This window comes from Temnothorax longispinosus, chromosome 6 (assembly GCF_030848805.1).
Source record: "Temnothorax longispinosus isolate EJ_2023e chromosome 6, Tlon_JGU_v1, whole genome shotgun sequence".
Classification (NCBI taxonomy): Eukaryota; Metazoa; Arthropoda; class Insecta; order Hymenoptera; family Formicidae; genus Temnothorax; species Temnothorax longispinosus.
Genome location: NC_092363.1, coordinates 6,887,983 through 6,915,824, shown reverse-complemented (window position 1 = coordinate 6,915,824; position 27,842 = coordinate 6,887,983). Strand labels below are relative to the sequence as shown.

Here is a 27,842-nt window from a genome sequence, read left to right as displayed (position 1 = left end):
AAGTCGGTTTCAGCGGCCACACTCCGCCGACACCAAGTATTCGCTCCACGTAAACGAATAAGTCATCGATAGAATGCGTGGAGTTCAGCGTGTTAGTCTGGAAATGCCGCTATGTTGTACAATCAGTCATTCTCATACGCGGAAAAAGAGTTGCTCTCAATAATACATAGTATACATCATAATAAGATTTAATCAAGATTTAATATAGCTAAAGAGTTGTGAATTTTACCATAAAAATATTGCACAATATATTGCATTTATTTGTTATAACAATAAAAGAAAAGAAAATTTAATTATTTGTTCACGGAAATGATTTTATTAGATATTTTACATTAATCTTCCGTCGCTCGTGTTGAACCTACTGGAGCTAAATTTTATTTCTCTTCTATCGTGTCTTGCATCAATTTAAAAAAAAATTTTTTTGTATCTTTTAATTTCTTTTATTTCAAAGATATAAATTGTATTCAATATATTTAAGTACCTAAGGGGTTAAGAGTATATATATATAGTCTCGGCAGTAAACAAAATTTAATAATAGAGTAAAAAATATGTTAGATTTAATGCGAAGAGGATAATATCGGTAGACGGAAGACAATGCAGGGTTGTGAAAAATGAAATTTATAGATATATATCTGTGGCTCCAAAATTTTGGTATAAGAAATCTGTTCCCGAGAATAAATTATTATACAGTTGATATCAATCATTATAAAGCACAACTGTAATTTCAGTCAAAAATATTGCTTCAGTTTGCGCAATTATTATCTTCATTATACATCTATTATCTTACCTCTCTGTATCAGCGAAAAACAGCTATAAGCCTGATGGCCATAGTTGAAAACCATTTGCTCGTAATTATTTTTGTTTGGCAGTTGAGCCGAGAGTTCTGCTGTCTAAAACGAAGAAGAAACTTATTCGCGTAGCATGGAAATCGGTTTCTACGAAAAACTCGCGAGTTACAAATGTTCTCAAAAAGTAAAAAATATCAGAAACGCTATAATTTTATTCGGTATATATATCTCAGCATCTCTCCTCTTTCTTTATTCGTTTGTTACATATATTATTATCGAGACAGTATATATACATATATATTTAGCACTAAGTTTATAAATTATAATAATTGTTATTTATACATGTTTCCGTGTTTCGTAGATAAATTTCGACGAAGTATTAGGTTGGCCAGTAAGTCCGTGCGGTTTTTTACTTATAAATGTTACTTATAAACAACCGCACGGACTTATTGGCCAACCTAATACTTCAAATCAAAATTTTTTTTACATAAATTGGCGTAACACGGACAGGTACGCCATCGCCGTTTTCACAATCTGTAAACGGAATACGTTCTAAGAATAATAACAAAACGATAAAAAAATATAGTGATTTGTTGACTCACATTCGTGAACATGTTCAATGACAGCATGTAGAATTTGCCGGCAGTCAACGTCAGCGGTTTCTCAGCTTGACTCATGCAAATGCTGATTAACTTTGTACGCGATGGTGGATTATTATACCAATCGGAATTATAAAATGTCTCGCGCAATCTGGTACTCTGAATAAAATAAGCAATATTATTGCAAAATTAAATTTGTCTTCACAAATGATGAATAATTCGTGTACACGAACCGTTAAACGTTTAACGCACTTGACATTTTCTAAATAAATATATAATTTTGTCTACAGTAAAATGTAATTAAAATAGATGAAATATTTTAAAATAGACAACAAGATACAAATTTTACACTGGCGTTAATCCGTTTTAGACATCATAAATAAATTGACTACCTACATATTTTAATGCTAATATAAATTATTCTACTTTTCATAATTACCTCAGTAATGAGACACTCGCTTATATAGCAATAAGCGAGATATGTACTAAGTACGCCGCATACATATAGTAAAAAACTTACAACAGTAGCTTTTTCAGCATGTTCCAAAGTCTGAAATATAATTTAACCAACCGTTATTCTGATATCAGTTACGGACATTCATTAATTAATTTATAAAAGAATTATGCGTGTATATTGATAAAATGCTTAACTTTGAAATTTGATAAACAGCAACAAACTTGAACGAAAAATAAATTTTTAAATTTCTTAAAAATTTAATGCCACCTATTCATTCTACTAATTAAGATACTACGAAGTGTTGCTATAGTAATCTCTTATTTAGTATCAACATTTTCCTCAAACGTATGAGAAGCACGTGAATTGCGAATGATCTTCCGATTCTCAAGTCATGAAACTCACCGTAATCATATGGTACAGAGTGAAACAGAGCAAGAATACAGTGCCCAGAGTTTGCTGTAGGCATATCAGGTTGAAATTGTCTTCTAAGATCCCCGCTAATCTGGAATTGCGGGTGCATCGTTAAAACACGGTCGCATTATTCCTGACACTAAGGTGATAGCTACTCTAGCTTGTCATAATCTATAAGGAGCAACACATTATATACAAACGTATTTGAAATAATTATCAAGTTATACACGTGCTGATATGATCGAATAGGGGATTTACTTTATTAGATGGCGATGTCTCAATATGATGTTACTGATATGGCGATGGTAGTTCTCATGGTCTCTCAGCAAATTGTCGATCTTGCACGATAAAGCGGCAAACTGGCCGCACACATGAAGAACCATGCTGAGTACGAAAGCATCCAGTCCAGCGTAACCGCATACTAGCAGCGGTAACATGATCAGCATCAGGTAGATGCAGATGCATATGTACGTGAACGTGTCCTTGATCTCAAAGAAGGGATGAACCGAACACGGTAATTCGTACGAAGAATCAGAAAAATTACCGGTCGCCACTATACATACAATGTATACATCAGGTTACTTTAATTTTTCATATCGCCCTTATTACTAATTAGAATATGCGTAAGTCATCAATCAGACTGATCCGAAAAAGGACCAATTAACTCTATCTATATCTACAGATTTGCTGCCTTTTATTAACGTGTAAGTAGAATTGAGATATTCAAGTATTCGAAAGTTGTAACGTCGCGATATACGATCTTATTAAAATAAAGGACAGTGCGTACCGTATTACTTAATTGTTTTATTAAAAGTATTGATTATTTTAAGAAATAATCAAATTTTTATTACCACCGTCTGAACACTCATTATGAAACTTTTCAGAATAATAAATTCCAATCGGGATTGTTTAGTTTTTCCAAGATTTCTATTGTGTTTTCTAGAGAAAACGGAATAATTCCGATTGAAATCCATTCCAAAAACTTCCATAATACGTGCCCAGATCTCGGTATCTAAAAATATCGACTTAGAGCGCGGTATGTCTACTCGGTGCCTCCTTGGGAGCAAATAACGTCTTAACGGACTTATGACAGACTCATGAACACAACCTGATAATGCTTTTTAAGCCACTATCATGAAATATAGCTGTAAGTTTTACGCGTGACGATGACGTATAATTGTACTTACTTGCGTTCCAATTTCCGAGAACTCTCCTGAAGTAATACCATATAGACGAAACCCCTGTCAGGAATGTCGTATACTTGATAAATACGAGCGCGATATCGTTATAATATAGATATGCCATTTTCTCGCGGACATTATCGTACGCTTCTGTCGAGAAATCGATCTCGATGCTTTTCAAAAACTTGGCCATTATTTCGCAGCTCCGTCTGCATATAAACATCTTCCCCATTATCATCACGAAAGCAACGTTGTCCGTTAAATTCGCCACGACGCGCTCCGGCTGATTGATATTCTTCATCAGATGGCCCGCTGCCATGATACAGTAAATTATCATGTAGACGATGAGGAATACGAATAGAGGCTGATTCACCTTGCACGGCCATAAGCCCAAAAAGGACATGAACCGTTTGTTCCAAATTAGTATCTTTGACGCTTGAGCGAGATCAGCCGACTGAAAATTGAAATATCAGGTCGTTCAGGAATTCGCAGTCGTTCCTTCGGAAATAATGGCGAAATAATGGGACGTTCTTTATATTGCTGGTCGAATACCTGCATGGCTTTCTCGACTTCGACACAAGTCGAAGATGTACGGCAGACTGACGATAAATGTATCGTGTTACCTCCGAGGTAAACTTTCCCAGACAAATGCTGGGAAATGCAGACTATGCAGAGGAACGCCCCATTCATACAAAATGAATATCATGGCTACGTTCGGGAAGCGCGCTATTAGCGTTATCGCATCATTCTATCTTCATCGCTCATCAGGTATAAAACAAGGATAGAATAAGCTAATAGCGCGCTCCCCGAACGCAGCCATGTAATACATCAATTTTGCAGTATCAATTTTCTTGCAAGATTAATAAGCCAGTCGCGCATATAGTTTTTTCGCTGTCGCGTCATATGCGATATCGAAAGCGGAATCGCAGAAGAATTTCGCCAAAAATATCGCAGACAGGCGTAATTATAGAGCTCTCCTCCGAATGCTCTCTTATTTCCCGTGTGTTACAGGAGTTCTTTGTCATGCCTCGACATTTATAATAATATATCGTTTCTTTTCACTGCATCTATTCGCCAGATGGTACTTTCTGAATACAAAAAAAAGAAAGTATCGTATAACATATCATATTCATTCGTACTGAGAATTTCGCGATCTAAATACTTAAGAAGTACAATTTCTTCAGTGCGCAACTAGCTAGTACTGAATTTAATGTTATAAGTGATAAATTTGCGTGCGCGTTTGAGTGGCAAAAACTAGTTTCAGATTAGACATAAACTTATTTCACTTAATAAAATATATATTTACTGTAAATTATTAAGTATTAATGATAAGTATCCCTAATTATTAATTATTAATGATAAATATTTCTAAAAATAATAAAAATTTCTAAAACAACGCAGAAGAGTGCGAGACATATAAATGAAAGTGGCTAATTTTGTCGTCAAGTTAAGCCGACTAGATTTTACGTTAAATGAAAACGTAAACTGGCGCCTTTCGAAAAAAAAAAGACAAAGAGGAGTTCGTGCTATCAGTAAATTTACAATCGTTTAAGCATCAGGATAACGAGACCACACAGTAGACACAGTAGCGTCTCACGCCAAGTACACAACAATTAATCCAATAATCTCGTGAGGAGAGCGTTAGAGTATTATTCGTTACTTGAATGAGATAATTGGTTATATCTTTGAAGTATCTTCTTTTCCTCGGAGATTTGATTGCATTGTGTATATTTCACTCACGATAAGAATATATAAGGAAATATGATAAAGTGGTTGCGGTTTGATAAAGTGTCACTGACAGACTCGATCGTGTTGTTTTCAGACGACTGATGAAATGGTCTTTGACACCGTCGAATTGGTGAGTGCAATACGCATATTTGACTTTTGAAATTAATCCTGTAAACTACCCTTTTTTTCGCAAAGATCCAAAATATTTATTAATGTAATTAATAAGACTTTCATGTATTTCACTTGACAGACTTTTTGATAAATTAAGAATTTATAATTTTTTTAACAGAAATGCCTATACGAATAATTTGTCAGTTATAAGTAATTGAAAAAAGACATTTTTGCGCATTGAATTTTATTTAAATGCAAAATCATATTTTTTAGTTGACTTATTGTCAGAGAAATTTTTTAGAGAAAACGAAATTTTTATTTAATTATTAAGATATATAATATTGGAAATTGGAGATTTGAGATAAGCAATGGTCTCCCTTGACTTCCTCCCTCCACGACAACTTGTCAAAAAATTGCAAATAAAGTAAAAGCACGTTTGATCTAAGACACTTTCCTCAAATAAAAATTCTATTTTGTCTTATCATCTTATCATTTATCATATTATTTTAATTATTTATTCTTTTTAATAATTAATAAAAATATATAGGCAGTTGGTGTTATATTAAAAAAGAAAGATATTTGAAGATGAATAAAAGTTCAATGTGTCACCATGATAAACGACGATCAAAAGAAATATCCAAAAAATCCACGGCAAAATGCGAATGTCATTTCCCTCCTCACCTTTTGGTAAGTATTACAAATTAAATCTTGTAATGCTATCTAAATCAAAAGTAAATGTATACAACATATGATCGAAAATAGAATTAACAATTAGGTACCGTGATTGAGTTACTTATAAAAAAGTATTCGCACATTTATTATAAAATATTATATTGTAATATATTAATTTGGTTTAATAATGAAGAAATACAGATGTTGAAAATCTTTTTATTGGAAATATAGACGTCTGGCTATTGAAGCTTTACGTATACGAAAGAGATTTTAATGCGCGGTCAAGATTGCTTGTAGCATTCGCCATTTGCATGTGCCGTTGCATGCGTGCGTTCGAATATCTATATACTTACGCGAGTTAAGATAATAATTAAGTAATAAACAGTATGTTAATTCAAGGAATTTAACAATTAATACATACAGGTGGACCCGAAAAATTTTTCGGACCGGCTACTACAAAAAAGATTTAGAGGAGACCGATCTTTACGCTACTCTTACGCAAGACAGAACCAACCATTTAGGCCAAGTCATAGGCAGGGCTTGGGAAAAAGAAGTAGAATCGTGCGCTAAAAAGAAAAATGGCCGTAAGCCACAATTGCTCAGAGTGCTGTTGCGCTGTTTCGGAAAGACGCTTCTGCTAATTGGAATTGCAGAAGCAGTTATGGAATTGTTTTCTAGGTATGTTTAGCAAATAAAGATAAACGAATTATATATTAATACGACACGTTCGAAAGAAATAAAGATACGAAAAGCAGAACAAATATCGTAAACAAGATGGATATGTAATAATTATTTTTCTGTATGCTGTGGTGACACAAATTGATAATAAAGAAAGAAAGATTATTACCTATTTAAAAATCCAAATTGCAATAGAGAATAAATTTTTCTATGTAAGTTTTAATTCTCAAAAATATAGTTTTTGAAAATTGTAAAATTGAGTAAAACTTGTATTTCTATATGTTTAAACATGAATAACTTCTCTTTATTTATCGCGCGATTTAAATTTAATTTAAATTATCCAACATATATCATTATTTTATATTTTAAGATTTTATAACAGTCAATTTTTTGTATGTTGCTCTTCTCTCATCATGCGTTTAATTACATTACAGAATGTATCAACCGTTATTACTTGCTAATTTGTTACGCTATTTCGCGAGCGAGAAGAAAGAATGGACCGACGAGGTGTATTATAGTGCAGGCGGTATAATTCTATTGTCCATCATGGATTGTTTTATTACGCATTATTCCGTACATTGCTCGTTTCACCTAGGATTGAAAATTAAGATAGCCTGTACCTCGTTAATTTATCAAAAGATATTGAAGCTCCCCAATTCTGTACTGGACAATGAGACATCCGTTGGACAGGTGAGAGATACAAACTCAATATTCATTTCCTATGTTTCATTACGTGGCAAATGTGAAGAGGGGGCAGTACAAGGCAAAGAAGACAGAAATTGGGGAACATAGAAAGATTATTTCTACCAAAATAATTTTGTTACAAATAAGCAATAAATACCATCTGCCACTATACTTTATTATTTATACCGTGTACTACTATAAATTTAGATGATTTTATTACGCAAAAATAATGAATTATATACGTGAAGCTATTGAAGTTATTCAAGAGAACATTTTAATAAATGCTTACTAAAAGATTAATTTGCATTTTATGAGTTTATACCACATTTTTAGATGGTAAATTTCCTAAGTAGCGACATTACTAGGTTGGAAGCATCTTTGGTAGATCTACATTACATTTGGATCGCACCTCTTCAAATCATATGGATCACGTACGTTACGTTTACCGAAATTGGATGGGCAGCGCTGATAGGAATATCGGTATTTTTACTATTCATTCCTTGTCAAGGTACTGGCGTGCTTCAGTTAATAAATGATTATAAAAATCGCGCGGTTAATATGTTTCTGTAATAATATTCTACTGAACATTATATTTGATGAGCGGATTCGTTGCAACATATCGAAATGACATGTACTATTTCAGCGGCCTTAGCGAAGATAATTGCACCTTTAACGCTTAAATTAGCAGAAAAAACAGACAACAGGCTCAGGCTGATGAATCAAGTAATCACCGGATTGCAAGTAATTAAAATGTACGTTTGGGAAATTCCTTTTTATAATCTGGTGGAAAAGGCGAGAAAGTAAGTGTACCTCGAAAGTTCTAACTAAGTTTAATTTTGTTTAAACTAAAAACACTTGTCTTCTTTCTTTTATTATTTCATGTGCTATTTGTATTTTTATGCATTACTGTTCTTTATAGCTAATTAAAGAATTTCTTTCGTATTCTTATTTCTACTAAATTAATACAGACTCTTGTTATTCGATTGAGGATTTTAGAAATTTTACCAAACTGTTGTTAGAATTTAATTATTTCCAGGCGTGAGATGAGCGTAATAAAGAAATATTCTATCTTGAAACAATTAGCTCTCACTCTCGACTGCTATGTGCCGCGACTTAGTCTCTTCGTCGCGATATTGGCATACGTCTTATTCGGAAATTACATTAACGCCGAGAAGGTGTACCTGGTAACAGCATATTACAACGTTCTACGGAACTCGATGATTTTTGGCTTTTCAATGGGTAAGACTATCGATACAAAACTTAACAATTGACATGTTATAAATGATGTGCTGAGAATTAATTCTTAGCAAGTCGTGACTTAATAGCTTTATCGCGATTAAAGATAAAATATAAAGAGCCTTACATATAATTAACGCGGTATAATTAAATCATTTACTTTACACATACCTTAAGTTTAACGACTTTTTAAAGATGACAGAATTTAGTACTCGTTGAAGATTAGTATTATCTACATTCTATTTTTATTTATTTTTTTTTTTTAATTTTGTTCCGTAGGTCTCCATCAATTGGTACAGGCATTGGTTTGTATTCGTCGTTTGCGAAGATTTATGTTGCACGATGAGATCAGCAAAACGAAACAGAACCCATGTCAGACGGGTACTGATTCATTCGCACTTCGCATGACCAACGTAAACGCCAAGTGGCACGGCGAGGGTAAGGATGAGACGTTGCGTAACGTAAGCTTGACCGTGCCACCTGGAAGCTTCGTCGCCATCGTGGGCCAGGTGGGTTCGGGCAAGAGCAGCCTCTTGCAAGCGATACTTCAGGAACTGCCGTTGACGGGCGGGAGTATCGTGAGCCACGGCAGGATAAACTACGTCAGCCAGCAGCCGTGGATCTTCGCGTCTTCCGTGAGGCAGAACATTCTGTTCGGGCAGGCGATGGACAAGTCGCGTTACAACGAGGTGATCAGAGTCTGTCAGATGGAATCGGACATAGACTCGTTTCCTCACGGCGACCGCACCATCGTGGGCGAGCGGGGGATAAATCTGAGCGGCGGCCAGCGTGCCAGGATCAACTTGGCGCGAGCGATCTACAAGGACGCGGATATTTATCTCCTGGACGATCCTCTCTCCGCCGTGGACTCGCACGTCAGCAGACGTCTCGTGGACAAGTGCATCTTCGGCTATCTAAAGGTAAAAAGTCGCAGGGTGCAGCAAAATATTCATATTTGTGATTGACAAGAAAAAATTTTGGTAGAAATTTGTCAATTTAAGATGATTCTCTCGGGTAGCTTCTTGATTCCAAATTTTAATTATTTCATTCAACAATTGCCGATCAGGGGAAAACGAGGATTCTGGTGACGCATCAGCTGCAGTATCTGCAACTCGCCGATCAGATTATCGTGATGAACGACGGTAGTATCGAGCAGAAGGGTACGTTCGATCAGTTGCAAGAGCTGGGCCTTGACTTTATGAAGCTGGTGAAGGCGGCTGATACGAAATGCAAAGAGGCCGAGAGAAGGCAATCCGAGATTAAGCGTCGAATTTCGATGAAGGGCGAGACGAGGGACAACGGGGACGTCCCGCCGATTGAGACGCAGGAGACGATGGCGAAGGGTCGCATATCTCGCGGAATGTTCTTCGCTTACTTCAAGGCGAGCAAGAGGCCCGTCTTGATCGCGTTGATGATGCTGATCTTCTTGGCGAATCAGGTGATATCCGGTGGTAGCGACTACTTCGTCGCGTTCTGGGTGAACGTCGAGTCGAGCTCGTGGCACAAGATGGACAACGCCACCCTGGAGTTTCAATGGGAGGGCCCGCTACCCCGCGATTCCATGATCTACTTGTACAGCGCTATGATAGTGTCCATCGTACTGCTGTGGAAATTCCAAACGATCGTGTACTTCAGCGTGTGCATGTGGTCCTCGGTGAATCTGCATTCCGCTATGTTTCGCAGCATATTGCGCGCAACCATGTACTTTTACAGTACTAATCCAGCTGGCCGTATATTAAACAGGCAAGTGCAGGGCACAAGTGAAGGGCACAATAATTGAACGCGAGATTATTTGTAAAGTATCATATTGACAAGTGCAATTTTTCTGATTAAATTCTGCTGTAAGTAAAATTATTAATCTCAGTTTTTCGAAAAGGAAGTTAAAAAAATTTTTGGATAAAAATTGCAAGAATTACAATCTTGTCATATAATTTTATGCAGATTTTTATTGTTCACTAATTTGTCTAAAAAATGAATTTTATTTTCTTTCTTTTTTTCCCAACTTTTGATAGCTTTATCTAAAAAAGAAAAATATTTCCCACTATTAGGTTTGCTAGAGATATCAATATCGTCGACTTATTATTGTCGATGTGCGTATTCGACATCATAGTGATCGGACTCATCTCGATCACGGTGGCAGTTATGATCATAGCGGTCAACCCATGGCTGGCGATCCCCACTGTGCTTTGCGCTTGCATTTTTACTTATTTCCGTATGATATACATCTGCACCGCTCGCAGCATCAAACGCCTCGAAGGGACGAGTAAGTGATCTATCTATGCGATATACTTATAAAAGGCGATATTAGTAGCCAACGAGAAATCATTACTTTTGATCTCCGAATCTGCTTCGTTTACATATGTCCAGACGAATTTATTTCAAAGTTCTTTTCGTCGAAATTAGATTTCGTTTCTGCGAAACAGGAATTAAAATAAGTAATGCGATAACAATTTGTTCAGCACGTTCGCCGATCTTCGACCACCTCGGAGCGTCTCTGCAAGGTCTGACGACAATCAGAGCGTTTAACGCCGAGGAGATGTTGATGACGGACTTGTGCAGTCATCAGGATGTCCACTCGTCCGCCTGCTTCCTCTTCCTGTCCACCTCACGAGCCTTCGGCTTCTACATCGACGTCATCTGTCAGTTTTACATCGGGGCGATAATCATAGCCTTCACGGTCGTCGACGGTCTGGCTGTCGTTGGTAACATCGGTCTGGTAATCACGCAAATCATGGCGCTGACGAACATGCTGCAGTGGGGAATTAGACAAACGGCCGAGCTGGAGAGCCAGCTGACCTCCATAGAGAGAATACTCGAGTACAGCCGTTTGGAAGAGGAGCCGATGATCGACGGCAAGCCGGAGACCAAGCCGCCGGACGATTGGCCGACGAAGGGTCTCGTTGAATTCAGGGATGTGAGCTTGAAGTACAATAGTCGAGGCGCCTACATCCTCCGGAACATCAACTTCACCATCATGCCGGAAGAGAAGATCGGTATCGTCGGTAGAACCGGCGCGGGCAAGTCGTCCCTGATCAACGCGCTCTTTCGCCTGGCCTGCGTGGAGGGTGAGATCCTCATAGACGGCGTGTCCACCGGCGCGATCGCCCTGCACGACTTCCGCTCGAAGATCAGTATTATCCCTCAGGAGCCGTTTCTGTTCACCGGAAGTCTGCGACGGAATCTCGATCCCTTCGATCAGTATTCCGACGCCGCGCTGTGGCAGGCGCTCCAGGACGTCGAGCTGAAGGAGACCATCTCCGAGATGGCCGCCGGATTGAACACGAGGGTGTCCGACGAGGGGTCGAACTTCAGCGTCGGCCAGAAACAACTGTTGTGCCTCGCGCGCGCTATTATCAAGAACAATCGGATTATGGTGCTGGATGAGGCAACTGCCAACATCGATCCCTACACGGATTCCCTTATACAAAAAACGGTTAAGAAGAAATTTATAAATTGTACCGTGTTCACCATAGCTCACAGATTGAACACCATTATGGACAGCGATAGAATATTCGTGATGGACGCTGGAAACCTTGTGGTAAGTACAAGTCGATAGCTGAACAATTAAAAAAAAGAAACACGATTCCAATAATTTTGACGCTCAGCGATTTTTAATTTTCGGAATCTCTCCCCCAATAAAAGCATTTTACAAAATAATAAACGTTGATTTTAGGAATTTGACCATCCATATATCCTTTTACAAAGGAAAGGACATTTTTATAGTATGGTACAGCAGACTGGTACTGCGATGGCCGAGCATCTTATTGATATAGCTGAAAAAGTAAGCAATAAATTCAGCTTAACGATAGAATTGCAATTAATAATTAATTATTGTTACATAATAATTGTAATGAAACATTAAAGTGTTTGTAGTTTAATATTTTATTTATTTTTTAGTGGTAATTATTTATATTTATTAAATATTTAAATTATTCTTACAAACTGTTTATTAACAAGTTATTGTGATTCTTTTACAGAATTTCTATAAAAAGGATAGGTCGCCATCCAGATAATCACAATTTTCAATACGATTACGTGCCAAAGTGATATTCTACGCAATCGCGTTCAACGATAAGCTTATATTATATAATCTATTAGTATACAGTATACATTTTACATTAACAAAAATTTTCTGTTAATTTCTCTTGTATTTCACGTTGTGTTCGCCTTTTGCATTTTTTGTTTTTCCTTTCAAAATTATAAGATTTTTTTTAAGACTCGTGATATAAGTACAGAACAAAATACATTAGTTTGAAATAAAGTGTAAAAATGAAATTTTATATACACAGAGAAATAAAACGCTTAAAAACCCAATTTTAATTGATTTTCTTCGAGCAAATAAATGTTATTACATTATTAATTTGAAGTTTGTTGTAATTCGTTATTTATTATACAATAAAGATATACTTAGCAATATATTCAGAATTTTTTTATTTGTCTGTGTAAATACATAAAGATAATTTTATCAATATAAATCTCTTGCATTCACACAGTCAATAATACATACAATACATTTCTCTATTCCTAATATATATAATTATCAAAAAAATCGTATATAATTGTACGAGTAAATTGTACGATTCGATGCCAACGACAAATATAATTAAACAATATTGTATAAGTAGCCAAACCCCGATTATTATCATTGTTATATCGTACAAAATATTTTTGAATTAGCATTTTTATATATTACGAAGAGATTTTACACACTGTATTTTGATCGTCGCAATAATGATGAATTTTGTTACAACGATGCATTACTTGATGGATTTTTAATTCTATTATCAAAGGAAGTATAAAATAAAAACGTAAAGCTTCTTGCCTCTGCGATAATTTTAGGGGCCAGAACAAATATGATAATAGATGCGCATTGTAAAATTGCAATCTAAATACAACCGCATTAGATTGGTTTTATCGACATAACGTGATCGATATGCATTAAAATTCGTTGTAAAGATCCAATCTTTTGCATGACATAGATAAGTTATGATACTAATCATTTTTAATACTGCGAGCTGCGAGATACATATTATTCATATTAACCGAAAAATTTATTAGACGCCATCTTTTTTTATTCCTTAATTTTCGACAACACCATTCTTCTTCTGTCTCTTTTTTCTCCCTCATCTCAATTAATCAAAAATTAAATAAAAATAAAATAATTTTCTATTTATTTTTACCCCTAAACCTCATGAATTCGCAAAAAATTATCTTCGATCGTTTATAATCGAAGAATTATTTTATCCCTAAAATTTCGTAAAGTAAAATTTTATAAAATTTTATTTCGTTGTAAGGTACATCCAATACTTCTGATGGTGTTTAAATGACTGATGATCGTTTCATATGACAAAAGTATAAATAAAAATATAATCTGTCAACAAGTGAACTTATATAAGGTTTAACAAAAAGGCTGTCTCTCACTTATCTAATTTTATAACAAACGCTTCTCCGGGGGGGACGGTAAGTTCTTTGAAGTACACATTTCGATTCATTCTGTAACTTGGTCCAACTACAACGTGACCACCATAATAAAGGGATGACAGATCCTTTATCCGTGTTTCATTGCCAAAATTGGCTACAAATACATAAGAATTTCTTCGTGGGTACCACCGCTCAATCACGATCATTTCATCTTCTACATACCTAAACAGAATAATATTAAATCATATTATTACATTTCGTCACATTTCGCAAAGTCGTTATACATTTGTCGAAAATTTAAAATATAAAATGCAATTTAATCCATTTCAAGACAGAGAAATATACTATAGTCGCATGCAAAATGAAAAAATAATATTAATTTCTCCAGTTTTTAAGAAGATATTAAATTAAATCACTGTTGAAGACGTTTACTTCTATTATCCTAAGGAAAATCACAAGTCCGGAAACTCGTGCAAATCAAAGAGACTTTACCTAACATCACAGTTCGCAGTAGATTGGCTCTCTCTTAACACCGCTTTGACGTAAATCGGTGTCGCTTCCATCCTTAGCTTCGCCATTTTTGTAACAGTGTTCTTCAAACTGGTCTCCATAGGTTTCCCAGCCTCTGGTAGCCAAGCGGTAACTCCTGAAGGCGAGAAACTGATACCGGGGCCGTCATCCTTCTCCCAATACATAGGAACCAAATTGTGCACGTGTGCCAAATCCTTGTGATCCCGACACTCACAATCTTCGATACCTATCTGAGCGAATAAAAATCCGATTAACAAATAGCTCTTCCTCGGACTGAATTGCTTTTTCAATTATCTCAAAAAGAGAGATATTTACTGTAACGTCAAATCGCTATTAATAATAAAAAAATTATTAAAACCCACAGATAAGAGATAATAATTGCATATTTTTTGAAGTTCATACCTCATCTCCGTAAAATATACTAGCTGTCCCAGGTAGCATCATACCGAGAAGAGAAGCAGCCACGCTAGCGTTCTTCACGGTCATAGTGGAGGCCACTCTGTTGGTGTCCACGCCGCCTACGGACCAGTGGATCCACGGGTAGGCGGCCTTGTCGAACATCACACCCCTCGTGATGCTCTCGATCTGCGCCTTGATGTCCCTTGTGCCGTTCGTCAGACGAAGGGTCACGTCGATCAGATCTATCCTGGACAGAATGGAGTTCCTCACGGCGTCGGAGGTAGCGGCATCCAGGGCGCCCACGTGACAGATGAAGATACCGCCCGGGCGGAGAAGAGACCTCCAGTATCTGAGATCGCTCGCAAACGTGTCCTCGTCGACGTAATGCTCCAGTCCCTTTAGATAGAAGCCGTCCACCCCTCGCTCCTGCCAGATCCTGACGGCCTCGCTGACGGGATGCTCTTGTTGACGAGTCGTTTGTCTCTTCACTTTTTGCAGCGGCGACGACAGAACGTCGCGGATACCTTCGACCGACGTGAACGGCGCGGACGGCAGTACGTCGGGAATTATCGCGTTGCTCGTGAGATCACGTTTCTCTCGAAGCGCACGTTCAGTCTGGTTTGTCTTCGCTTCGCTCGATCGCTTCATGAACGGGTACAGAGGTAAATCGAGGACTAGGCTCATGTTTCGCCTGTGAATCTCGCGCACGAGAACGGTAAAGTCCTCCAGCGTGCCCAACTCCTTGTTCACGTCCGACATGTTACTAATGTTCGAGTAATATTCCGGGTAATGCGACGCCGGGAATATCGAGTTCAATCTGACGGCCTGCACTCCGAGTTCCTTCAAGTAGTCCAGCCGCATGATTATCCCTCGCAGATCGCCGATCCCGTCGGCACCCTTCGTCGAGTCCTGGAAGGACGCCGGGAATATTTCGTAGAAAGTGCTGCCTTGCCACCATTCCACCGGCGGGTCGCATCTAACGTGCAAATAATTCAAGTAAAATCACACATACAATTTGTTTTAAAAATCATCTACTTACTAAAACGTTATATAATCTTTTGATAAAATGTTTATCTTTGTATTCATATGCGCGTTTTTGTATTACTATACGAAAAATGTATTATATATATTATGTATTATAAATTTGAATTAAGTAAAATATTATTTTACTCGTAATGTTTAAGAAAAAGAAATTGAAATTGAGTTTTTTATTGTACATAAATTATATAACGTGACAAAATGCGTTTTAATGCAAAATACTCGCAATTGTTAAAAAAATACCTCAACTATCTTTGCTATCTAGCAAATTCGTAATCACCTTATACTGAAATTATCGGGAATTCCCTTCATACAGGAATCGCAATCGCATTCCTCGATCTTTATCATTTCTCTTATTCATGTACGTAAATATGCATAACGTGTGTACACATACTTCTTAGGCATTGTGGCGATAATGCCGATAACGAGAGCGGCGCATCCAGTCAAGATCGACATCAATGACCAGTAGCATGTCTTCCGTATCAACGGCCAGTTCCACTTCATAAAGCGATAATCTTTAGGCGGTTTTGGCACCACCAATTGAATCCCAACGAGCGGTGGCTTCCCACCGTTCTCCTGGTTGTAAAACTAAACAGTTACAAGCATAAATATGTATGATGATTGTTAGGAAGCGGCAAGCAATGGATTAGTCAACGTGAGATCATTGTGTAATCCTATCCCTTTCAGATTCATTTCAAATGTGGGACAGCCAAGCCACGTAAATCGAAGGGAACATTCACGAGGTATACAATACCTGCATCTCTTTTAAACCCCCGATGACACAATAACAAAATGTCAATTCTAGCGTGACCAGATCCGGGAACCAGGTATTCCCGTTCCCGAAGACAGATCCTCTTTCACAAGGAGACCTCGGACGTTTTTCGCAGGTTTCTTTAGGTTCAGCCCAATATTTTTTATTCAAAATCCGCAATTTAGGAATTAATTTAAATATAAAAAATTTCTAGCTTATATACGTAAATAATATCTACCTTTTTTATTCAATTTCATTGAAAAGTAAAAGTATAATAAAAGTTAATGTTTTAGTTCTCTCTATCGCATATACGGCCTTCTCTAATTTCTGTTTAATTTAATTCCGCATGGTCACCCTAGTTGTACGGGGTTTCTATGCATACAAGCAACTGAGACGACAAATCGATGAGCAAGTCGATTAATGATTTAGTTGGACGTCAGAAAGTATAGATTACGTGAGTACGATCACGATTTCGTGAATGCAATCATAAAGCGGTAATCTTTATAGTAATACAATCGACAAAATATCCTTTATCTGCGACAGGCAAATGTAAACATATAATGTAATGTATGAAACAGCATAGATTCCCTTCGCTTCCGTGAAAGACAGAGACGGAATTTATGAATCTTGTAATGATAGACATACAATACATTAAGCACAATAGGCACATATGCATGTACAAATATAGTGATAAGCACAAGATGCGTTAAATCACTTGGAATATGTATATTTATACATATAAAGAAAATTTTGAATCATTTATAATACTCCAGAACTAAGAGATACCTCGAAAAAAGTCACGAACACATCGAAAGTCTCAAAAGCTTTGAATGTTTTAATTCTCGATTTTATGCAGACGTAAATAATCATTTAATTTTTAATAATTTTGAACGGCTCACTGACATCTAAAAATTGATTTCAAGATATTCAAAACCCTCGAATTAGGATGCTGTTAAATTACCTTCATGTCGATTCTGTTTTATACATGGTCCCGAAAAAATTCGAGAGAACACAGAGTCCCACTTGCGATACTTACTAAAGCTTGAGCGTCTGGTGCGAGATGTTGATAGGCGGTATTCAATTGTGTCAACAATTGTGCGCAAACGGGTTCGTTTGTGTCACTGCTGCTACCGCTGCTAGTAGATTCCACCATGGGATCACGTGAACTCGGTTCTGAAACACGACGCATGAAATGAACCATTTATAGAACAGCTATTAAGACGTTCGAAGCAAACTTATTTGTTGTATTGTGAAAATGATTAAAAAAGACTAAGATCAGATTCAAACTAATTATATCATTAAATTGTGTGAATAGTCATGCTTCTGTGTTTTTAATAGAGATCCTTTAAAATAAATCTTAAAATAATTTTACGCGACCAAAAATGGTTGTCCTTTTAACTTGGACGATTTTAACCACAAACATAGGAAGATAAAAATTAGTTTGCGTGTAGGAATGCTGAATGGATCATCACTTAAATTGAAACTGGATCCTATCAAAACGAGCGTCGACGTTACATAGCAGCAGATTACGTAAGCACTTCAGCTCAAGAACGTGAGCCACTTAACGAACATTTTATATTTAAAGAAAAGATTCGTCCAAATTGACGCTAATTCGTATATTTTTTCTCCTTTCTTCCTCTTTCTTTTATATTATCGTAAAATTCTATTTTATTACTATAAATTAAACGCGAAATCATCCATAATCCATAATCCAATAATGAAAAGAAAGAGGAATAAAACAGAACAAATAACGTCATGTATACAGACAATATTATTGAAAGCAAAGTATATATCGAACATGTATATATATGCGTGCTTAATTGTGTGCTCCATTGTACATTGGAATAGGTAGGAGTACGCACCATCGTTTAAAGGTTTGCTTGAACTATTCACTATGTTCATGAAGTTGAGTCCGTCCTCCGTATTAATATTCTCAAGCGTCGGCGTGGGTATCATCTCTAATGGAGCTCCTTCCAGAGCATTGAATATCGGCGTCGACTGGAGAGTCCCGTCGGTTTGGGTAGGTGGTGGACTTGGTGTTAATAGGGGACAATCGGACGCTTCTTCATCCTATTAAACGCATGTATGAGACAAAGTTCTCAGAACGAGTCTCGTGTAAGGAAAGCACTATATTTGTTTTTCTTCGATATGATTGTGGAATATTGTGTTGTATTTTGTTGCAGCTTTTTAAATATATACATAAATATACTATATTGTCATTATATCTTTCAAAAAATGTGTCAAAGAGATTTGCTAAACTAAAAGGGTTGCAATTTCTAACAAACCACGATCAGATAAAGATCGAATTACACAATCACAGTGAAGAACGCACCTGTTGATCTTGATTTATAAACAGCTGTCGAGAATTCGGAGACGGTGGAAGTTCGGTTGATATAACAACCGATAGCAATCGATCTTCGGGCTTCTGGATACTCATCTCTGTCACATACACACGGACGTTACATATTATACATATATCTTTTCCATATAACTTTTTTCTGAAACAAAACATCAATAAGTCCATGTCTCCTGGACATTTAGAACTTAAGAAATTATTGAACGGAAAATTAAAACAGTTTTAAACAGTTTTCTTTTACTTTAAATATAAATGTATAGTGTTCGAAGTTACATGCCGTCCAAAATAATGTTTAAATTATGATTTCAAAAAATTCCTTTTTTCTTCTGCACATTAAGTACCTATATTTGTATTTCTTCTTACTAAAAGTGATTTAAAAAGTTCGACTTTTTTAATATCTAAATATTGTCCAGATGGATGCATATATTACTGTGTATTGGCACATAGGAAGAATGTACAAAAAGAGTGAGTGGCTGTGTATCATCAGGACATTTTTCATTATTGCGTATATCGTTTCGCGTAGGATGTTACCGTCCGGGCACAATATATACTTGCGACGTTCGGCGATCAATAATCGTAGAAGCCGGCTGTCATTACATCATGTGCATTACATCAAACGTAATATTGACATCTTATCTTAAGATAAAAATTCCATGTCTTTAAAATCTACCTTCGTGCTTTTAGTCTTTCCTCTTCCTCTCTGCTTCGTGTAAAAATAACCGAATGGTTTTTACTTTTAACGATTTTAATCATTAATTATTGCGTAATAACAATTCTTAATCTTTTAATAAGTTTTAATAATTTTGATATTTTCCGTAAGTCTTTTGTAAAGGTTTGCAAAAGGCAAATGTGCACCTCAGGAAATACCGCTAATTATGGCATTCGAAATCTCTTGTACTCTATACTGATTAGCTCCATTCAGCGAAACGATAATAAGCGACACATATATTTGCAGCCATGAGGCTGGCATTGAAAACAGAGACGCAACACGAGCAAACGACTTTGAGTAAATAGTGAACAATCGTAGAATTTACATTGCCTCGGTTTGAAATACGTCGCAGTTACAATGGATCAATGGGTATTTTTAAGACTTCTTGCGGTCGTGCACGGTCTTTTTTATAATTTAAGGAACTATGCAGAGGTATTGTAGCTGATAACAATGGAAACAAAACTTGTGCTACAAAGGAAAGAGAAAATGTGAAAAGTCTAACAATAAGTAAATAAAGAAAAAATAATATCTTGATTTAAATTGATTTGTTTAATTTAACGCATCTTATTCCCATACATTTTGTTATACGTGTAAAAAAAAATTTATATTTTATATTCATTAAATAATCACAAACTGAATCTAAATAAAGCTGTTAAAAATGTTTACTAATTATTAAATATTAAGGAGAATCGATCTCTGAAAGTCTTGAATTTAATTTTTTTCGAGAAACTGAGGTTTATTAAAGAATATTTCCTTACAATTTCATAACGCGTAATTCTTAGTTTTCTTTAAACATACATAAATTTCTCATGTCAGTGTGATTTTCAAAGATTCTCACCTACGGCTTTTGGCGACGATCGATCTGGTCAAAGAAGCTCCGGTCAGAAATATCACAAACCCCTCGAAGAGTTCCTCGTTCGCGGAGGACGCACCTGCCTGGGAAAGGCTCGCCACTCACGTTTTCCACGGTCGGTCGTCGAAGACGTGAGGTACTCGGTAACTTTCGCGATTACGAACGCCGACAAAAGCGTCGACGTTACGAACGTCGACGGTCTCAAACGGTGACTACCACTGACTAGTGACTACTACCGCGAAGCCGTCGCCGTCGCCGTCATGCGGCCTCGCGTGCCGTGGCGGACGGTTAGCGGAACCGCGTGCCTCGTATTATATTTAGCGATGCGATATCGTTTCGTGTTCCCCCGCTGCTGCTGTCGACCGACCGACCGACCGTCCCGTTCCGTCCAGCAGCCGACGTCCACGATCTCCGAGCGATTCTGCGCTCTGTGACTGGCGACCATGCGCGTCGCGGCGTCGCGACGCCGAGCGTCGTCGGTATCGAGGGGATGATCCGGGGGGTGACAAATTTGTAGGCGATATTCTTTGTTGCGACCGACGGTCAGCGTCCCTCGCATCATCAAACTCGGGAATACAATAAAGTCTGTCACAATAAAATGTATAACAAATGTAAACAATTATATCAATTAAAGCGATAATGTTTATATAAACCTTTCTTATTTGCCTTCATACGTCATCGAAATTCGTCAGGTAAAAATGGTAAACATCATAATAATAATAAAAAAAAAAAAAAAAAAAAAAAAAAAATTTTACCTTGTTTTCCAAGTACAAATTTTGAAAAACTAAGGCAACTCTGCTAGGCAACCCGTCACACTGAGCTGTATGTCGCTGCAACATCCCACATCTTTTCTCATTTTCCAAGTTTCTCGCTAGCGCTTGGTCGAGCCGCGTTTCGCTATATATACGTCCTCCTGAGAATGAAGCACTACCGAAGTTCCCTCGGGAAACACCGCGGAGCCACCAGCGGAGTCTGCAATGACTCTCTTTATCGCTCTGAGGAAAGTCCCTGGACCCGTGGCAGAAAGTGCCGTAGCTTAACTTTCTGGCTATTATCCTCCGTCGTCTTCGTGAGCTTCAGGGGAGAGGAAGCTTCGGCCGATCCCTTCACGATGGGCGCGAGAGTATTGGTCAAAGTAAAGTAATGTGTGTTGGAACGTTCTGCTTCTTATCCTCGGAGAGGAAGTAGCGCGTTGAACCAAACAGGGCTTATCGTACGAGGAAACTTCAACTTTTTTTTTTCTTTTTTTTCCCCCATATTTATACATATCTCGACATATATCGCAAATCCGATTAATATTCTATAATTGAAAGGATTTCAATTGTCATCTAAAAATCAATTTCGAATATTTTTCAACTATAAAACACGTGACTAGCTGCTGAAATATATCGGCCGAGTTCACTCGACGGGACAGCAGGGCACGGGCTTCTTGCTTCTTGCCGCGCGGAGCGTCCTCTTCGCGCCTTCCCACCCCTCCCCTCGCGCAGCGCTCAACCTCGCGGTGTTGCGCGATGTTTCGTTACCCGAGTTCCGTATCCCGCAGTATTGATGAATTTCCATTTTAGGAAATCCCCCCGTTTCACCTTAGTATGATCACGAAACAGCCGGGGCCGGGTTTCACGCGAACGCTCAGCCGTGGTGTCAAGGCGTTCCTTATATTCGAGACCGCGCTGTTCCTCGGCTCGTACGGACTCTGGCGTTGCCTCAACACGTCGCAAGGTGAATCGCTATACGCTTGGCCTAAGTAAGAACTAAAGAACCTCGCCGTAATCCGGGCTGCTCCACCTTTTACGGGGGTTACGTTACTCTTTTCCCGTGTCCCCCCCGCCCGAGAATTTATCCTCGATCCGCGCCTTCGAGATGAGAAACGAGCGAGGATGACGTAAACGGAGTAACGGCGGGAGATCAACACGGCTGAGAAAAAGATTCCTCGATTACTCCCTATTTAGCGTCTGGCGTGTTAACGTGACTGATTACTGAGATCTTTCTGCACCAGGGCGGCGAGGAAAACCCGCGAATAGGTGCCACAAAGGACGACTCGACCTTCCCCGAGTCGCTTATCTCTTGTCCATTATCGAATCGGCAGGTTGGTCTTACGTATAATAATATTCCACGTGTGTTAGATTTCAGGTATTACATGCGCCAACGTTTTCCAATTATATTGGAGGGCTACTACCTTATCGGGGAAGAGCTGTCTGGCAACGATAATCTGAGGACGTTCGATTACAAGACCTGGATGGGAGAGAGCGATGAGCATTAAATCTTCATGGCGTTGAAGTATTACGTGTCGTCGATAGTTCTCGGCGGTGGATTGGGATACGCTCTGTTTAAAGTCGCCGCGACCAACGAATCGGATCTTGTAAAGGTAATCATGGTTATGTAATCGCCAAGCTGCCTAATAGATGCGTTTTCTTTTACAAAAGTTGGTGGCGATGGTGACTTCCTTTCGTCAATTGTACAATATTTTTTTTTTATAAAGAAAACCAGTCAATATTTGTTATAAAAATAATTTTGCAGAACTTCTCACAACAGTAACATTTTTATTTGAGGGATCTAAGTCTAATGAAAAAAAAAAATGGTTTAAATCTTTTCTTTATTTGCAATTGATTTGTTTCAGCACCTCCCTCCGTATTCGTCAGAGCAGCGCAGTCTTTTTAGACCATCGTACGGGGAGTCTGCGAAATTTATGAACCAAGAAAGGCCGAACGTTAGTTTCAAGAAGTTCGAGACTCAGAGCAGCGTAAACGATCCTAAGAAATAGCACTCGTGCACGTAAAATGGACCCCGCGGAGCTTATAGAGGAAAGCTTGTCGGATCGTCTTACGAAGAGGGATCGGGAGCGAAAGAATGTTATCGAGAGGCGGAAGGAGGAACGGCAGTCGCTCGCCGTGGAATCCGAGCAGAGCGGCTACTTCAAAGACACGTTTTACTCCACCTGCAAGAAGATCAAGGATATGCTGGACGACGCGCCCAGCAGCCCGTCCTCGGCGCTGCCGGGGATCTTTGAGAAATCCAACAAGGAGATCCAGCTGCTTAAGAACTATTTATCGCAGTCTAAAATGTTTCTAAAAGTTTACGATATAAGACGCGCGCAGGAGAACCTGCAGTCGTTGGAGAACCAGGCTTCCGAGTTGGAGTTGAAGCTCCTGCCTAAGAAGAAGTTCGGCTTTAAAAATCGTCGAATCGTGAAGAAGCCCACCGACAAGGGGCACGACATCACGGACGGCTTGAAGGACCTCAAGATATCCGAGAGCATTGTGAACGGCTCGGCCAAGCAGAAGAATAAATTGTCGAGCAAGTACGGGGACAGCGCCTGCATGCTGTTGGGCAAGGTGAACGAGCGAATGGTACTGGACGCCGAGAATGTAAATAAGAACGACATCCTACTTTCCGACTTGGTTCGCTGTACCGTACGGATATACGGCACGCCGAGCACCCTGCACATGGTGAACCTGAAGCAGTGCACCGTACTGGTCGGACCGGTGACGTCCTCCGTTTTCGCGCACGACTGCAGTGACTGTGTATTCGCATTCGCGTGCCAACAGCTGCGATTGCACTCGTCGACGGACTGTACCATTTATTTGCACGTCACGAGTAGGGCGATCATAGAGGATTGTACGAAGATACGCGTAGCACCTTACAACTGGTCTTACGAAGATCAGACGAGTCACTTTAATCTAGCCGGCCTCGATCCAAAGATTAACAATTGGAACTGCATCGACGACTTCAATTGGCTGTCCAGTGAGAAACATTCGCCGAACTGGTCGATTCTCGAACCGGAGCTTCGTGTGAAAGCGTGGGATTGAAAGCGAATACTTGTAAAATAAAGAGGACGAGAGCAATTAAAACTAATTCGTTGTAGCGAAAATGATTTTGCGAAACCTAATTTCTCTCTCTCCGAATGTCAATTTATTTACGTAAATAAAATCGTCTACATATATACCGTGCTTTTACACAAGAGATGCGAGTTATATATATGTAAGTTTTATATGCTTACGATATATCTAATAAATTTACTGTTTGTGCAATATACAGGGTGCCCTGTTTTACAACTTACACCTAAATAACTCTAGAAAAAAAATCAGTGGAAGAGTTATCGTGTAAGAAAAATCTCAAAAATCACACGGTGGTTATGTAGAAAAATAAAAATTCTTTTACAAAACTCTTCGAAGTTATCTAGGTTTGCTTTTTAAAATGGGATAATTCCCCTATACGTATACACAAACCTGTACATATATATTACAAACATTGTTGTGTTTTGCATATCTTTCAACATGGAAAATTATTGGAATCGAGCTGTCTCTTTTTTTGTCGGACGCAATAGAAATATTTTTAACATTACATAAACATATTGTTTCATGTGATATATCATCAAATTGGTATAAGTAATCGCATTGTTTGTTTAAACGACTGCAGATGAATATATTAAAATTCGCGTTATTCCTTTTATTTTTTTCTGATGATAATATGTTCTGTGGATAGCAGTTTAATATCTCTAATATATTTTACAGAATGCTTGTAATTACATTTTTATAGGCATTTTATAGATATTATAAGCTCCGTAATTATATATTTATTTTAATTTTTTAACGCTGCGATTAAATCTCGCGGACTGATCGTGCGCAATATGGCGTATCTTCCCCACCAACTTGCCCTTATGTTTGTCGCTGCGACGATAACCTCTCTGGAGTCCGAAATCTCTCGGGAAATATCCAATCCAGTCACGGCAGTCGCTTCTTGATCCATGATTATTGGTCGCCAGGGTTGTATGTATATACGTGATCTGCAGTAATCTGTCAAAAGGGCGCTAACGCCGTTCGTGATGTCATTCTCGGTACCGCCTGAGGTCCGCGTGAATTCCTCGAGGTAGAACGAGATACGCATCAACGGGGAATATCTGGTGAAGTCGCAGGTCGCAGGTTCCACGGCTCTGACGTTTATGCGTCACTGCCCGAATAACGGGTAAATATTGGAGATATCGACATCTCCGAAGCAACGAGGTGTCTTCAAGGTATGTTTTTTGAGATAACGTTTTTATATTCACGTATTTATGTGTATTTTGGGAACTTGTACGAGCGCCACTTACATGTTTTTCTATTTGAAAGTACAGCAATCATTAACCTATTTACTTGTTAAATTGTTAACTCCGTTGTGTTCATGTAGCTCCAAGGAGGAGCTGAAGGCACCTTACTCCTCATCCAAGGGAAATAACAAAAAAAATTAGCTATTTATTGAAGTAATGGTACCTAAATTTACTGTTATACATACATATTTATATTTATTTTACAAGTGGCGCCTGTATAACGAATAAGCGCTATATCTTGTGTTATTAAGTTCGTTTGACACAGTTGTAAGTTTGTATTTTTGCACTTGCGTCACATTTGTTTAACGTACGACGTACTATGATTTTCCAGCACCAGCATGGAGTGGTTATTCGGCAAGCGTATCACGCCTGAGGAAATGCTCAGGAAGAACCAAAGAGCATTGAACAAGGCGATGCGGGATTTGGATCGGGAAAAAATGAGGATGGAGCAGCAGGAGAAGAAAATTATTGTCGATATAAAGAAACTTGCGAAAGATGGGCAAATGGTAAATCCACGACTTTTGTCCAATTGTGTAATTTATTTATACTATCTTGCAATCTCTTTCATATGGATTTTAGGACGCTGTGAAAATTATGGCTAAAGATCTGGTCAGGACAAGACGTTACGTGAAGAAGTTTATGCTGATGAAGGCAAATATTCAAGCCGTGTCGTTAAAGATACAAACCCTACGTTCTCAGAATACGATGGCGCAGGCGATGAAAGGGGTGACCAAAGCGATGCAAAATATGAACAAGTAAGTGCAACACTAGCGTGTCAATAGTTTTTATTGTTTATACAATCTTCTTGCGTTCGTTGGAATCAAAGTATAATTAATCATTCATTTTAGCATGTTCTGAAACATTAATTTAATTTTTTATTTCTTTATAGACAATTAAACCTACCACAAATACAGAAAATATTACAAGAATTCGAAAAGCAGTCGGAGATAATGGACATGAAGGAAGAAATCATGAACGACGCGATAGACGACGCGATGGAGGATGAGGGAGACGAGGAAGAAAGGTATCGAGCATTTTTTACGCATATACATCAATTCTACGTGCAAATCGCATAATTATTGAATTTTCAAATTTAGATTCGAAATTATGTGTAAAAATTATTATAAAACATCTACACATTGACGTTTTATTTTCCCAGCGATGCTGTGGTCTCTCAAGTGTTGGACGAGCTGGGTCTGCAGTTGACGGATCAACTCTCCGGGCTACCACAAGCGTCCGGATCACTGAGCGTAGCCGGCTCTAAGCAGCCGGTCGCCGCCGCGGCGGGCAACGAGGGCGACGGGGGCAATCTCGCGGACGCCGACGCGGACCTACAGGCCAGACTCGAGAATCTGCGACGCGAATAAATCAAGATTTAAAATATTACTTAGTTAGACAATGTATAAAAAGTGTAAAAAGAATTGGCTTTATAGCGAGGAGGATGGTTTCGGAAAAAAGGGTTCGTTCCTGCCGCAAATGCTTTGTATACTTAATGTACATGAATTCGAAAGGAATCTTGTCCGGGTATGCAATTTTTCTCTGAACGATCGATCCTCATATTTTTTATGCACGTTGAATTTTATAACTGCTTCTATACAGAGCTTTCTCTGTAAATGCCTAAGTTCGTAATACAGATATACACGAGAAAGATACTGTATGATAAAATATACGATAGAAACATATACCTCCCTTTCGGATCGATATTCAGTTTCTTTTTGTTTTTTTTTTTACTTATGTTATCGCAGCTAATGTCTTGTAATTAATTCTATAACTTATAACTAGAGAAAAAAATTTTGATAGAAATCCTAATATAAAACCTTTAAGTGCCTCCTATAATGGGATTATTTAAGTTATATTATATCTAAATTTTAAATAATCAAGAGAATTATCTAAGTCTTCTAAGTTTATATATTGAGTTGTGGTATACTGAGATTTAATTTTAAATAATCTCAAATGTAATGTATCTTAATATTATACCTACATTATACATCTTAATATTTCACATCTTACATGTTTTAAATATAATATATAATTTAAATAACGAGTATAAAATAATAAGTCGCTTGGTTTTTCGCCACGGATGCATCGCGAATAAGGAACGCCGTAAATCGACGTTAACCGGGACACGACTCGCTGCCCGCAATTCTGAATTCTCG

The 27,842-nt window shown here is 37.9% G+C and overlaps 5 protein-coding genes across 15 annotated transcripts in view; 3 read left to right on the top strand and 2 right to left on the bottom strand.

Annotated features, from left to right (window-relative positions):
• Window positions 1-12,806, top strand: part of LOC139814786 (probable multidrug resistance-associated protein lethal(2)03659) — a 28,452-nt gene extending 15,646 nt beyond the window's left edge. For 4 of the 5 annotated variants that reach the window (XM_071781273.1, XM_071781276.1, XM_071781272.1 and 1 more), the window contains 13 exons: window positions 5,259-5,294; window positions 5,823-5,962; window positions 6,371-6,625; window positions 7,060-7,315; window positions 7,643-7,817; window positions 7,953-8,109; window positions 8,346-8,548; window positions 8,825-9,465; window positions 9,612-10,288; window positions 10,594-10,808; window positions 11,005-12,083; window positions 12,219-12,326; window positions 12,523-12,806. In XM_071781273.1, coding sequence (XP_071637374.1) covers window positions 5,886-5,962; window positions 6,371-6,625; window positions 7,060-7,315; window positions 7,643-7,817; window positions 7,953-8,109; window positions 8,346-8,548; window positions 8,825-9,465; window positions 9,612-10,288; window positions 10,594-10,808; window positions 11,005-12,083; window positions 12,219-12,326; window positions 12,523-12,558 — 3,879 coding nt within the window. In that variant the 5' untranslated portion in view covers window positions 5,259-5,294; window positions 5,823-5,885 and the 3' untranslated portion in view covers window positions 12,559-12,806. Of the gene's footprint in view, window positions 1-5,258; window positions 5,295-5,822; window positions 5,963-6,370; window positions 6,626-7,059; window positions 7,316-7,642; window positions 7,818-7,952; window positions 8,110-8,345; window positions 8,549-8,824; window positions 9,466-9,611; window positions 10,289-10,593; window positions 10,809-11,004; window positions 12,084-12,218; window positions 12,327-12,522 lie in introns of those variants that run through there. The other variant, XM_071781277.1, reaches the window with a different exon arrangement.
• LOC139814791 (odorant receptor 13a-like) lies at window positions 5-5,239 on the bottom strand. Of its 2 annotated transcripts, none has more exons than XM_071781288.1 (7): window positions 3,989-5,239; window positions 3,443-3,890; window positions 2,514-2,676; window positions 2,247-2,346; window positions 1,827-1,937; window positions 1,391-1,546; window positions 5-1,322 (listed from the first exon to the last, which is right to left on the bottom strand). In XM_071781288.1, the coding sequence occupies exons 1-7, from the start codon at window positions 4,124-4,126 to the stop codon at window positions 1,272-1,274; spliced, it is 1,167 nt and encodes a 388-aa protein (XP_071637389.1). In that variant the 5' UTR covers window positions 4,127-5,239; the 3' UTR covers window positions 5-1,271. The 2 variants fall into 2 exon arrangements, with proteins under 2 accessions (XP_071637389.1, XP_071637388.1); XM_071781287.1 differs by having other exon boundaries at window positions 2,514-2,808; window positions 3,989-5,238.
• Window positions 12,807-12,959: 153 nt separating the features above from the next.
• On the bottom strand, window positions 12,960-21,837 carry LOC139814787 (maltase A2). Of its 4 annotated transcripts, none has more exons than XM_071781280.1 (8): window positions 20,589-21,835; window positions 19,018-19,124; window positions 18,548-18,755; window positions 17,722-17,858; window positions 16,329-16,510; window positions 14,900-15,872; window positions 14,459-14,727; window positions 12,960-14,188 (listed from the first exon to the last, which is right to left on the bottom strand). In XM_071781280.1, exons 2-8 carry the CDS (start codon window positions 19,120-19,122, stop codon window positions 13,963-13,965), a joined length of 2,100 nt encoding a protein of 699 aa, XP_071637381.1. In that variant the 5' UTR covers window positions 19,123-19,124; window positions 20,589-21,835; the 3' UTR covers window positions 12,960-13,962. The 4 variants fall into 4 exon arrangements, 3 of the variants coding, with proteins under 3 accessions (XP_071637381.1, XP_071637380.1, XP_071637379.1); XM_071781279.1 differs by having other exon boundaries at window positions 16,329-16,522; window positions 19,018-19,183; window positions 20,589-21,834; XM_071781278.1 differs by having other exon boundaries at window positions 16,329-16,522; window positions 20,589-21,834.
• A 240-nt stretch (window positions 21,838-22,077) lies between these two features.
• On the top strand, window positions 22,078-24,635 carry Tbcc (Tubulin-binding cofactor C). Of its 3 annotated transcripts, none has more exons than XM_071781299.1 (3): window positions 22,078-22,322; window positions 22,734-22,968; window positions 23,221-24,635. In XM_071781299.1, the coding sequence occupies exon 3, from the start codon at window positions 23,381-23,383 to the stop codon at window positions 24,407-24,409; it is 1,029 nt and encodes a 342-aa protein (XP_071637400.1). In that variant the 5' UTR covers window positions 22,078-22,322; window positions 22,734-22,968; window positions 23,221-23,380; the 3' UTR covers window positions 24,410-24,635. The 3 variants fall into 3 exon arrangements, with proteins under 3 accessions (XP_071637400.1, XP_071637398.1, XP_071637399.1); XM_071781297.1 differs by having other exon boundaries at window positions 22,727-22,968; XM_071781298.1 differs by lacking the exon at window positions 22,078-22,322 and adding an exon at window positions 22,330-22,624 and having other exon boundaries at window positions 22,727-22,968.
• Window positions 24,636-25,277: 642 nt separating this feature from the next.
• On the top strand, window positions 25,278-27,368 carry Vps2 (vacuolar protein sorting 2). Its single transcript, XM_071781300.1, has 5 exons — window positions 25,278-25,614; window positions 26,018-26,192; window positions 26,266-26,441; window positions 26,576-26,710; window positions 26,846-27,368. The coding sequence occupies exons 2-5, from the start codon at window positions 26,025-26,027 to the stop codon at window positions 27,051-27,053; spliced, it is 687 nt and encodes a 228-aa protein (XP_071637401.1). The 5' UTR covers window positions 25,278-25,614; window positions 26,018-26,024; the 3' UTR covers window positions 27,054-27,368.
• Window positions 27,369-27,842: the final 474 nt, after the last annotated feature.

Excerpts from the sequence above, each read along its gene's own strand:
- Vps2 (XM_071781300.1), top strand. The coding sequence starts at position 26,025 with ATGGAGTGGTTATTCGGCAAGCGTATCACGCCTGAGGAAATGCTCAGG. Across the intron at positions 26,193-26,265 it reads TTGCGAAAGATGGGCAAATG|GACGCTGTGAAAATTATGGC; the intron begins GTAAATCCACGA and ends TATGGATTTTAG. Across the intron at positions 26,711-26,845 it reads GAGGGAGACGAGGAAGAAAG|CGATGCTGTGGTCTCTCAAG; the intron begins GTATCGAGCATT and ends TTATTTTCCCAG.
- LOC139814787 (XM_071781279.1), bottom strand. The coding sequence starts at position 19,122 with ATGAGTATCCAGAAGCCCGAAGATCGATTGCTATCGGTTGTTATATCA. Across the intron at positions 18,756-19,017 it reads TTATAAATCAAGATCAACAG|GATGAAGAAGCGTCCGATTG; the intron begins GTGCGTTCTTCA and ends TGCGTTTAATAG. Across the intron at positions 14,189-14,458 it reads ACTGCGAACTGTGATGTTAG|GTATGTAGAAGATGAAATGA; the intron begins GTAAAGTCTCTT and ends TATTCTGTTTAG.
- LOC139814791 (XM_071781287.1), bottom strand. The coding sequence starts at position 4,126 with ATGAATGGGGCGTTCCTCTGCATAGTCTGCATTTCCCAGCATTTGTCT. Across the intron at positions 3,891-3,988 it reads AAGTCGAGAAAGCCATGCAG|TCGGCTGATCTCGCTCAAGC; the intron begins GTATTCGACCAG and ends TTCAATTTTCAG. Across the intron at positions 2,809-3,442 it reads TCTCGGAAATTGGAACGCAA|TGGCGACCGGTAATTTTTCT; the intron begins GTAAGTACAATT and ends TTGTATGTATAG.
- Tbcc (XM_071781299.1), top strand. The coding sequence starts at position 23,381 with ATGGACCCCGCGGAGCTTATAGAGGAAAGCTTGTCGGATCGTCTTACG.